This window comes from Coturnix japonica, chromosome 9 (genome assembly GCF_001577835.2).
Source record: "Coturnix japonica isolate 7356 chromosome 9, Coturnix japonica 2.1, whole genome shotgun sequence".
Lineage (NCBI taxonomy): Eukaryota > Metazoa > Chordata > Aves > Galliformes > Phasianidae > Coturnix > Coturnix japonica.
Window position 1 is genome coordinate 9,037,620 of NC_029524.1, and position 11,735 is coordinate 9,049,354.

At 47.5% G+C, this 11,735-nt stretch overlaps 1 protein-coding gene across 1 annotated transcript; it reads left to right on the forward strand.

Annotated features, from left to right (window-relative positions):
- The first annotated feature begins 7,543 nt into the window (after positions 1 to 7,543).
- CHST2 (carbohydrate sulfotransferase 2) lies at positions 7,544 to 11,109 on the forward strand. The gene is given in 6 exon segments (XM_015871495.2): positions 7,544 to 7,818; positions 7,821 to 8,006; positions 8,009 to 8,084; positions 8,086 to 8,191; positions 8,193 to 8,369; positions 8,372 to 11,109. Coding segments are annotated over 6 exon segments (2,055 nt in total). The 5' UTR covers positions 7,544 to 7,703; the 3' UTR covers positions 9,767 to 11,109.
- Positions 11,110 to 11,735: the final 626 nt, after the last annotated feature.

Here is an 11,735-nt window from a genome sequence, read left to right on the forward strand (position 1 = left end):
TTGCTTGGTGTTGCGCTGTTTTAATCCTGAGCAATATTTTTTAGCAGAGCAATGTGGTTGTTTTTATATTGGGGAAAAATAGACTGCAGAGGTGCATCATGTCTATCTATATCATTAATTATATGATATATCAGCAAGTTGTATTTATGGCATTAATGAGGATCAGTAGAAGGACAGCAAGCCTGAAGCTCTGACTTGTTCCTGTAGCACAGGTACAGTAATATCAGCTTGCAATTCAAAATGAAAAATGGTTTTTACTCTAAAAGTACAACTTTTTTTACATTGTTTTCATAGAATTTATTCTTCTCTTGCAGAAATTCTTCAAAATAAGAAGAAAATCCGAGGAACAGAATTTTTAATTACGTGGTTTCTTATTTTTGAGATTGAGATGCTGCTTAACTTTGTAATGATAGGCTTTCCCCTCTCCAAACCTGTTCAGCTTTAAGGCCATGTAGGCTTCAGACCACTTCACCGTGGTGTCTCTCATGCAACCTTTGAGGGTGGAGGGATGCGGGAATGGGACAGGCATGAGGAAGGGGGAGGGTTCCATGTTTATACTTGAAGGTGTGGGTAGATTGTAATAGAAACATAATGCTAAAGGGATGCAGCTTCCTGTGAGCTGTTCCTAAAAGTAAACAGCTGCACTTAATGCAGGCACAGAGTGTTGGAGGATGCCTGCTATTGTATTTCTGGACTTAGAGGTTTTATGTTTATTACAGTTTTGTAAATATGATGGAGAAAATCTTTTGGGGTTTGTGTGTGTGTGTGTATGTGTGTGTGTGTGTAGCCTTGGGGGCAATTCCAGGAGCAGGATCTAAAACATCTTCTGAAAAACATACAGATTTAATGTAGAGAGAAGATAGGTTCTCTTTGTTGTTTTTTCTTGCCAGGAGGCTTTGTTACAGGATTATAAAAATGCTTTTAAATGTAAGAACCAAGTGAAAAATAACTGAAAACTTTGCTAATGAGAAGTGAGAGATGATGTGGAATACTGGAAACATGGAGAATGCGTGTGTACGGTGAAAGGTTTCTTACAAGGAGTGTTGGACAGATACTTAAATAATGAGAAGAATGCACCTTTTTATAGTACATGATGAAGAATTTGTTTTAGAAATAGGCAGTTTGTTCTTGCATTTTCCTTTCTGTAACATTTCAGATGTACAGATTCAGGCAGCTCAACTATTATGAACCATGTTTTTTTCTCTTAAATACACCTTATTCAGATACAGCACAGAGTGGGTCAGATTTTCTAGAACAAAAAATAAGAAAATCAGACTCAGATCTGATTGACTTCTTTAAAGCTGTTCTCATTTTGGAGCTGCTTGTAAATGGAGAAGTGATGAGCGGCAACGTGCTGAGGGTAGAAAATCACTCAGCGTATGGGTTTCAGAAATTAGTTCTCATCTTGGCTTTTGCAGCGTTTTCATCAGTGATTACTAAAGGTTCAAACCGAGGCGCTGCAGCACTACAGGAGCATGGCTGGTAGACTGTTTTTTAGCATCTTTATGAAACCTTTTATCAGTTTCGCTGTTGTCTAAATGCTATCTGTATGACCATTTATTACCTCTTGCACTTTTCTTCATATCCCTGACTTTAGAAAAGCTGTTTTCTTACTCAGAGCAATTAAGAATCTGAATATATGGATGTTGGTTTTTATTTTTGCTGGTTTTTAGTTTAGTTCCTATCCCTCACCCCCCTTGCTGGACACCTTTTGGTCGTATCTACTCTTTATTTTCTTCCATGGTTTTATAAGTAGCTTTATTGATACCTTGGCTTTTCTGCAAAGAAAAGGGGAAAGCAGCACATGATGCTGTATCTGGGGGTGCTCACTGTGTGCTGTTACTGCAGAATTGTGTTTGGCTGATTGATGTTCTGTGCTGCTTTGGAGTGAAGTGGTGAAAAAGCTTCTGCTTTACTTAGGGTGGGCATCTGTTAATTTTTATCTGGGATTCAGAAAGTGGGGTTGACGTGAAGCCTTGTGAAAAAGCTCTAACCCAAGGGTGATGTGATCCAGTGTTTTCAGATGTTACATAGGGACAGCCCATAATCTTTTGACTCTCCATAGTCAGTGAGCATCTGACCCTTTGCTTTGGGAAGGAGAGGAGCCATGATTGTTGATAAGGGATTTTTTTTTGTCTCCTCCCACTCCTGGTACCAAAGGGAATTGTTCATGCTTGGGTGATGAGGTTTATCTGAAGCATGGAAACGAATGCAGCTTTCTGCTGCTGAGCTGTGGTGTGGCTGAGTAGTGCCCTGCAGCTTGAAATACCAGCTCTTTGGGCTCATCTCAGCATGGGGCTGGAGCACTGGGGGGAGTGGGGTCACCTTATAAACTGAGTATATGTTAGTCCAAGTTAGGGACTAGCAGCTTTCCTGCTGACAGACTTAGATGAAGCCTACCTGGATATGACACTGAGAATTATGGAGCATTCTGGTATTTGTGCAAACATCTTTATGCACAGAGCTGCAATTCATCCTTTTTTAAAAATTATTTTTAATTCCTAACCAGTGCTATCTTCTGTGAACCTTGGTAAGAATTGCACCCACACTTGGAGTGAGTGGGCCGCACCTCAGCGGAGAAAAGCTGCTTGGCTGTGTACAGTCTCCTGATTCACATGTTTTCCGTATCGGTGTACAGAAGCGTTCACAATTAGCTTCTTTTGAAACCCTGTGACTTCCTTTGACTCCTCTGCACAGCAGCTGCAAATACCTTTTTGCAGTGTAGTTCTTGAGGCAGAGCTGATTTCTGTAAGTTGAGGTTCATACATAGGCACTGAATGCTGTGCAAATGTTCTGCCTCCCCCTTGGAGGCTCTGAAGTGTGAGAATGAAGCATTTGTCACCGAGGCTAACATTAATGTTTTCCAGAGCATATATTTAGAACTGCAACCACTTAAAGACTTTATTAGTGCATCAGTCCCAGTGATACAGAGCGTATTACTTTCTGCATTTATACATCACCTTCTGTAGTAATTTAGCAGCTCTGCCAAAGCGTGAATACCAGGCTGTTGTCTTTGTGTTTCTTTGCATGTGGAACCACTCCTGTTCTTTTGTTTTGACCTCTGTAGTCGTTACTTTGATAGCATATCTTCAACAGTCCTAGTTTTACTTAATTTAAGTAATTTGAAGTTAAGCCCAAACTCGATCCTGATTGATTTTATTATTTTTATAGTTTTTGGAACAAACCCTTGAAATGCTCTTCTCTCCCCCAGCCTTAAGCTGTGAGGATACATATTGACATGCGTATCCTCTAAAGTTTCTCCATCGCACGTGCTTTTGGAAGAAATAGTGTGTTTCCACAAAGAAGGACTTGAACTGCCTTAAAGACATGGACTGGTAGTTGGCTCCAGACCACAGCACTGGGATAGCTTTCAGTCTGTATGGGTTTTATTCAGTGTGTTTTCAAGATAGAAGGTAGGACTGTGATAGTTGTACTGGTACTCTAATTTGGCATGAATAATGCTTGAGCTTTCTAAGCATGGTGTGCTCAAAGCCCCATTGGGGGGTCAACCACTGCTGGAGGTGTGTTGTGTTCTTTGCATATTAAAAACTTCTCATGTCTTGGAACTGTATCAATAAGAGGAGAAGTAATAACAAAAGCAATCTTGTGATAGAAAAAGCAAGATCAACCAAAAATGGCAAATCTGTTTTGATCATCTTTCATCTTTTTTTTTTTTTTTTTTGGGCCATGCATATCTACAGTCCTCTGGAATTCGTGCTTCTAACAGATCTGAAGTTGAAGCACTCATACTTCTGCAGATGGAGTGAAGTCTGAATTTTGTGTCTAGGTTAAGGCTTGCTGACCTCAGGCACAGTCCCTTGAGGGGTTTGGGGCGAGGTGTTGCTCAACACTTTTATGTCTGTGCTGCATAATTACACAAGAACTTGAATACTTGGGTACATCAAGGTAAAAGCTTTTGATGAATATCTGAATCTCTGTCTTCCTAACCTCTGGTCTGTCTGCTTTCCATATGTTCCTTCTTGAAAGACTAATAGATTTAGTTACAGTGGTTCAACAAGAGAAGTGAATTCTCTACAGCTGAAGACAGTGATCATAGAGTAGTCTATACAAGATCTTCATAGTTCACTGTTTCTAAAGTCAGCTGTTCAGTAATGTGAGGTTTGTTGAGTTACAAATTTGACAGCTTCACTTCAATCCAGGGAGTAGTTTAACAAGGATGTTAAGTTCCTAACTCTTCTATTTCCACAGAGTAATATTTGGAAATGTCTAACCTTGTGCAGGGATGTCTTATGCGTGACTGTCATAAGCTGGAAAGTTTTCTGTTGGTGGTTACCTAAAGAGGAAATGGTAGTTTCACATGAACTTTTTTGTCTTACTTTGTTTTATTCTATGCAGAAAATTTCCCAAATGACGCGTTGACAATAAAGTTGTCAGTTTGCCAATATCCAGAAATGGTTTTATTTTTAACCTGGTAAAACGCGCTGTGTGCGTGTGTTCTGCAAACAACGGTTTCTTGCTTTTGCCAGCTCGTCTGGTGGCTGACTCTGGTGCCCACATTGTTGTCCAGCTGTAATGCTGCTGCTGTGCTCCTGCTGTTAGCAGTGACCTTGTTTCTTTGAAACCCACTAACAAGGCGTGGGCTGTTCACTGGAGTTGCTCCTATAATCCTCTCTTGAACAAAGAACCTTCTGCTTGGAGGAACTGCTTAGGTATTGAGGTGATGAGCAGCTCTTCAACCCCTGAAATAGTTTGCAGGAACTTCAAGTGAAGGAAACGAGGCCTGTGTTGTGCTGTATGAGGATGTGAGTTCCGGCTGAGCCGCTGTCACAGCCTTTTGCTGCTGCATGTCCTGTTCCTGCCTCTCCATGCCACCTGTTCTGATGCTTGTCTGTCTTTTGTGGTGCTTTTAGTTCCCTGTAAGTAACCAATTCATTAAGAGAAAAAACTTTTTAAGTTTTCCATGTGATTGACTTCCTGCTGGTTTGGTGTGTTAAAGTGATGCAGTGCAGGAACCAGAAGTGGGCAGGGTGCTTCTCATTGTTGATAACTTGTTAACGATCAATTTCAGATGATGATGATCTGGATTATTTGTGTTGAAAAGATGGTCTGAGTGAATGCTGTGTTGTGCATCCCACTTGTTTGGCCACTTGAGGGACACGCAGCATCCTGCTGCACCTGGAGAAGGGCAGTGTGGCAAAGCAAGCTGAATGGGTGCATGCATTGCTTCAGTATGCTGAGCCTCCTTTTAGAAGGAGGGGGGGAAATGTGGAAGCAGGGCCATCTCTGGGCAGCAGTGAGCCATGAGCTCTGCCTCTGTCTCCCTTCTTTTCCTGTAAGTCTGAGCCCATCAGCTCTGGGAGGCACAAACAGCTCTGAGGCCATTTAGTTCCTGCAACATCTGACAAAGACAGAAAAGGGGGGTAGAGAGTTCATGTGGCCCCATGTGGTGGGACAGGCTGGAATATGAATGATCTCTTGTTGATGTTAGAGCCCAGAGTAATCATTTGGGAGGGATCGTATGAATGTTCGGGTTATTAAATCATCACTTAAAGCTCACAGGCAAGAAACGCGGTATGTTGCAACACTGCTGGAACTGCTTACTCAGATTTTGCTGTTGTGTGGCCTGGAAAACTTCCATTAGCTGCTTGCCTAAAGACCATCAGCTGTGCTGCTCTTCTTGTCTGTAAGGGGTTAGCTGTGAGCAAGGGTGGAACTTCCACGTGGCCTGGGGATGGCCCCTGCTATGGGGCTGCCAACCAAAGTGAGAGCTGTACTGACCAGAGATAGAAGGGTGCCTGGGCAGTGCACCCCTGGGGTTGGAGGGCGTGATGGTGCTAATTAACCATCAACTCCTGTTCCTGGATTTGGTTGTGGAAGGGTTGGTACCTTAATGTAAGTTTGGGAAAGAGCAGTGAGTTGGTGCAGTGCAGCTAAGTTGGCTCTTGGATGCGCCATGCCAAAGGGTTTGAGTTTTAGATGTGCAACTGTGCAGTGATGTTGTGTAAGGTATGCGGTTATAAGACTAGAATCTCTTAATTTCCTTTGTAACATAGACCAGTTACAGAACAGCCGAGAAAGGGTTTTTAATATTAATAAAAGTCAAGTGAAGACTTAACTGTGCTGTAATGTCCTCAGGACACTCATAAAATTCGTGGATTCCTTCAGCTGCACAAACAGGAATTTATAAATATTTATTGAAATTAACTTTATTGAAAATGTCACCTGTGTAAATGGAGGTAAATATAGCGGAGGAACGTGGGGGTAGGGCACAGCTTGCTCCAGATGGGCGCTCCAGTTGGCCCCTCTATTTCTGTTTATGACTTGAACGACACCTGCTTTAATTTTGGCCCACGTCAGCACCTTCTGCAGCGCTGCTTCTGCACACACTGACCCGAAGGAACATCTGAAGAGCAAACAAGCCTGTAAAGGCTGATTGCTGCTCCATCCATTAATGGGATGGCTGCTGAAGCGCTGTTAGAAGTGGGTGCGTTCTGCAGGGTGCCGCTGCTGCTGTGTGGGGATGGCGCAGGCTATAGGAAGCTGAGCACGGTGCTGAATGGGATGGTGCAAAGTATAAACATCTGTAGCTCTAAAAGCTGCTGGGAATCTTCTCTCACCCATCTGGCAATGCAAAAATAGTCTTAAACAAATTGGTAGGACTTCCAGTTTGGGCGGCATCTCTATTTTCTTGTAACTTTTGTTCACAGTTGGCAAGCTGCCCGTACCGGTCACTTCAGTGTCAAGAATCTCACTTGGGAGCAGCATTTGAGGAATTTGGCCTTAATGTTCCTCTAGAATAGATTGGGTTAGATATGGGAGTTTTAAATTAAAACCCAGGACTTGCACGTTTTAGATGTATAGCAGCACAAGCACTCAGCTTTTAGATCGGGGTTGCCTAAATGTTGCATATAAAAAGCCTAAATGTAATTGTCAAGTATAAAATATTAAAGTGGAGCATAAAATATGTAAGCATTAAATGCAAGGAATGTTTTCATCTCGTAGCTTGAGTTGGGGAATTTCACTCACAGTTACCCAACCCGCTGCAGTGTGAGATAAGTGCAGCTGACTCATTGAAAGCTGAAGGATGAGGGGACTTTGCAGAGTGAATCTGCATGGGATGAAGAATGTGCTGTAGTTACACCATCCCTCAGCACATCATTACAGTGTACCTGCATGGGGAAAGGGCTGGGGTTTGGCTCCACCAAAGCAAATAAGATGCAGTTTTTAAAAGTGAAGCTGCCCTCGAAATAAGGTTAGTTTCCTTGTATATGTTTGTTTAAAGCAGAGGGCCGGTCTTGCATGCATAGAACTCAAGGTTTGGGTCTAAAGAATAAAGTAACTGCAGCTTTCCAGGTACAGCCTATTTCAGAGGTACACCCTGCTGCATTGTGCTGTGTCAGTGGCTGCAGGACAGTCATTATACGCTCATCAGGTGTAAACCTTCATCTGTGCAAAGCGTGGCTCTAAGCATTCCCTCTGCTGTAGGTTTTAAAAACAGAAAGCTTCCCTTTCCCCTCGCTTTTTGATGAGATGTGTGCTCGTCTCCAATGTGAAGGGCTGTGTGTACAGCTCTGCAGTCGTTCAGAACTGAAGGAGGATACGCTTTCCTGAAGCAGTGGGGGCGGAAGTCAAGTGGGGTCTTTTGCTTCTGGGAAAGTTGCAGGGGAAAAGGAGGAGGAGGAGGTCCGGGTTTCTGCAGCTGTTACAGTAACAAGCATAGGAAACGGAGTAGCGGGCCTTCCATGCCAGCCTTTATCCCTCCGGTTCCAGCGCTGTACCTCCTGCACCGTGCCGCAGCCGCAGCCTGCTCCGCTCGGAGGGGGTTTTGGACTACACGGAGGGCAGAGGCAGAACTGCACGTCTCCCGCTCAACCTTTCCTTCCCGTTCCTCCCCCCGTGTCGCGGAGCTTGGAAAGAACTTCGGGGCCGCCGCTTTCCGTGCAGCCGGGTCCGGCGGGGCCGCCCCGGTACCGCAGCCGTGAGCTGGTGGGATGGCAGGCGCTGCGGGGACAGAGCCGATGGAGCATCCCGCTCCGCACGGTGCGGGCACTGCGGCGGCCGCGGCCAATGGGGGCGCGGGGCGGAGCGCCGCCATTCCGGACCGCACCTCCGAGGCCGCTCGGCGGCGGCCGGGGCTCCCCCCGCTCGGGGCGGGGACGCGCTGCTCTGCGCTGCGCTGTGATGCGCTGCGATGTGATGCGCTGCGATGCGCTGCTCGGTCCCCGCCCGCCGCGCCGCGGGGCGGAGCGGAGCGCGGTGTCGCCTCGCTCCGGCGGCCGCGGCCGCGCGGCGATGGCGGCGCGGAAGAAGCGCGTGCGGCCGCGCGGCTGGCGCTAAGTAGGGCAGCGCGGGGCGGGGGCGGCCGAGGGGCCGTGGCGGCGGCTGCGCCATGCGGGCCGGGCGCGGGGAGGACCGGCCGGGAGTCGGCGCCGGGGGCGGTGCGCCCTGATGCCCGCCGCGGGCCCCGGGGCGCCGGGGCGCTGAGCAACAGTTGGCCCCGCCGCCGCCGCCGCCCAGCATGAAAGTGTGCCGGCGGAAAGCGCTGGCGCTGTGCCTGGGCTACGCGCTCCTGCTGCTCCTCGCCGCCCTCAACCTGCTGGAGTACAAGTGGCGAAGGGAGCCGCGGCGCTGCGGGGAGCCCCCGGCCGTCCCCCGGCAGCGGCCACCTCCGCCGCCGGCCGGGAGCGGAGCTCCGCAGCAGGGCGGGCGGCGGCAGCTGGTTTACGTGTTCACCACCTGGCGCTCCGGGTCGTCCTTCTTCGGGGAGCTCTTCAACCAGAACCCCGAGGTGTTCTTTCTCTACGAGCCCGTGTGGCACGTCTGGCAGAAGCTGTACCCCGGGGACGCCGTCTCGCTGCAGGGGGCGGCCCGCGACATGCTGAGCTCCCTGTACCGCTGCGACCTCTCCGTGTTCCAGCTGTACAGCACGGCGGGCGCCGGGAAGAACCTGACCACGCTGGGCATCTTCGGGGCGGCCACCAACAAGGTGATCTGCTCGTCGCCCCTGTGCCCGGCCTACCGCAAGGAGGTGGTGGGCATGGTGGACGACCGCGTGTGCAAGAAGTGTCCCCCGCAGCGCCTCAGCCGCTTCCAGGAGGAGTGCCACAAGTACCGCACGCTGGTCATCAAGGGCGTGCGCGTCTTCGACCTGGCCGTCCTCGCCCCGCTCATGCGGGACCCCACCCTGGACCTCAAAGTCATTCACCTGGTGCGGGACCCGCGGGCGGTCGCCAGCTCCCGCATCAAATCCCGACACGGCCTCATCCGGGAGAGCCTGCAGGTGGTGAGGAGCCGCGACCCCCGCATCCACCGCATGCCCTTCCTCGATGCCGGCCACAAGTTGGGTGGGAAGAAGGACGGCGGGGGTGGTTCGGACTATCATGCCCTGGGCGCCATGGAGGTCATCTGTAGCAGCATGGCCAAGACCCTGCAGACCGCCCTGCACCCCCCCGACTGGCTGCGGGGTAACTACATGGCCGTGCGCTACGAGGACCTGGTGATGGAGCCCATCAAGACCCTGCGGCAGGTGTACGGCTTCGTTAACCTGGCGGTCAGCCCGGAGATGGAGAAGTTCACCCTCAACATGACCAGTGGCCCCGGCTACTCCTCCAAACCCTTCGTGGTATCGGCCCGGAATGCCACCCAGGCACTGAGCGCCTGGAGGACTGCGCTCAGCTTCCAGCAGATCAAGCAGGTGGAGGAGTACTGCCAGCAGCCCATGGCCATGCTGGGCTACGAGCGGGTCAGCAGCCCCGAGGAGGTGAAGGACCTAAGCAGAACGTTGCTCAGGAAGCCCCGGCTGTGAGCGGGCAGTGCTGCGTGGCTGAGCCCCTCTGGGCTGGTGGGAGGGTGGGGGCCAGGAGAACATTGTGGTTTCCTCCAGAGACTGCTGAAGGGTAACACACAGTAGTAATGTGGTGACTTGGTTTTTTTTCTTTCTTTTTTCTTTTTTTCTTTTTTTTTTTTTTTTTTCCCCTTCACTTGCATTGGGTTAGATGCGATTTAAAACAGAAAATAAAGTGGAACTGAAAATGTGTGGAAGCTCCCTTTCCCCTTCTCTAAAATGCCGGGGGAGCCTCCCTGCCAAAACCTTATTTATGGAGTTCATGTGGGCTCGAAGGTGGTAGCAAAAACTCCTGCACAATTTCTTGTCCATTCATATCTCCCTGGGTGCAGAGGAGATGCCCTTGGGAAGCGATGCTGAAAATCAGGCTTTTGTATGGAAGTAAGTGCTAAGATGTGAGAGTAACAAACAATAAATGATATTCATTTTTATAATTACCTCAATTGTTTGGGAATTACAGTGTTGCTGATGTACAGCTCGAGGGGAGGCTTGCTTGGAATAGCACCGAGGGCTTTTTTAAGGTTATGGGCAGAGGGTTGAAGTGTAACATTGACGTGTCCGAAGATTGGAAGCTGTTTGTGCACACACAGGGACGGACTCACAGATGCAGTGCGGGTTCCGTAGCTGTGTCAGAGCAGGCTTCTATTTAACAACTGTCTTTTGTTGTTGTATTTAAAAAGTCTTTAAATGACACTGTATTAGCGTCCTCAGAGTTCTGAAGTGTTTGCCAACAGAGCAGTATTTATTTTTGTCTTGATGTGTGTGCCTGGGAGTTGCCGTCAAACAGAAGTGTGACAAACCTGCAGGATTTAAAAAGACATTTATCATACTGGAAACATTAGCATGTGTGAAAAACAATTAAAATTATATATATTATATAGTGCTAACAGTACAGTGAGATATTTAAGATATTTCTTGACGTTCATTGGTAACAGGCGTAGCAGGGAAGCATAGAAAAAATGCATAAAATGTTGTATTTTTCCCCTTGTTTGAGTGTCTGAGGGTGTGTTTCTGTTCTGAGGAGGGAGAACGTGTGCAGCTGTGTGTTCATGGCTGTAATGGAGCTGTGTGGAGCCACCCGAGCGCCTGCATTCAGATCCCTGTTAGGTGCTCATTTGTGTGAGTTGTCATTGCTCTGTGATGGAGCCAGATGGTGGTCTGGCTCTGTCTGGGAGCTGTGCCGGGAGAGACTGACCGTCCTGTTGTTAAACTTGATGAAAAATACGAGGTTTTGCTACTACTTTTATAATTTCCTGAAAAAAGTCCTGGTTTAATAAAGGTCATGTAATGGTTGCACATGGGAAGCGTGGTCACCTCGAGTGCTTTTTATCTTGGTGGTGGGTCTCTGATGCTCTTTGAAGGCTCGTTTTGGAACTTGAGTTTTTAAACAAAAGTGATTTTTTCAGACAGTTCTCGTAGGATCCCACAGGCTTTTCTATGGGAAGTGTTTCACATTGCCTGCGTGTTGTGCTTTCTGCAAATGTGAGTACGGGTAGGGAAAGCAGAATATATTTGTGAAAATTAATTTATACAGATAGAATGCAATAAGTGTGTGCGTGCAAATGTTAGTGATGTCTAAAGAGTCTATTTCCTGTATTTGACTTTAAGTTAGATGATAATTGGCTGCTGTGCTGTTAGAATTCTTGATGCAGTTCTAGGATTAGATGTTAAACTTGCTCTGAAAAGGAAATAGATGTTCAATAAACTAGTAAGAAGTCCATTGCATAAGGTTGCCTATACCCTTGCTGAATGACCAATTCACGTGCTTATTCCCTCAGTTCATCACTGCCAGTCTAAATTCATTAATGGTACTGGAAATATTGTAATTGGCCTGTTAGAATATATTCCCAAATTCCTGATGGAAGCATTACAAATGGAAGGGATAGGTAATTTGGTATTTGAAATACAGGCTAAGGTGCAGTGTCCTTCT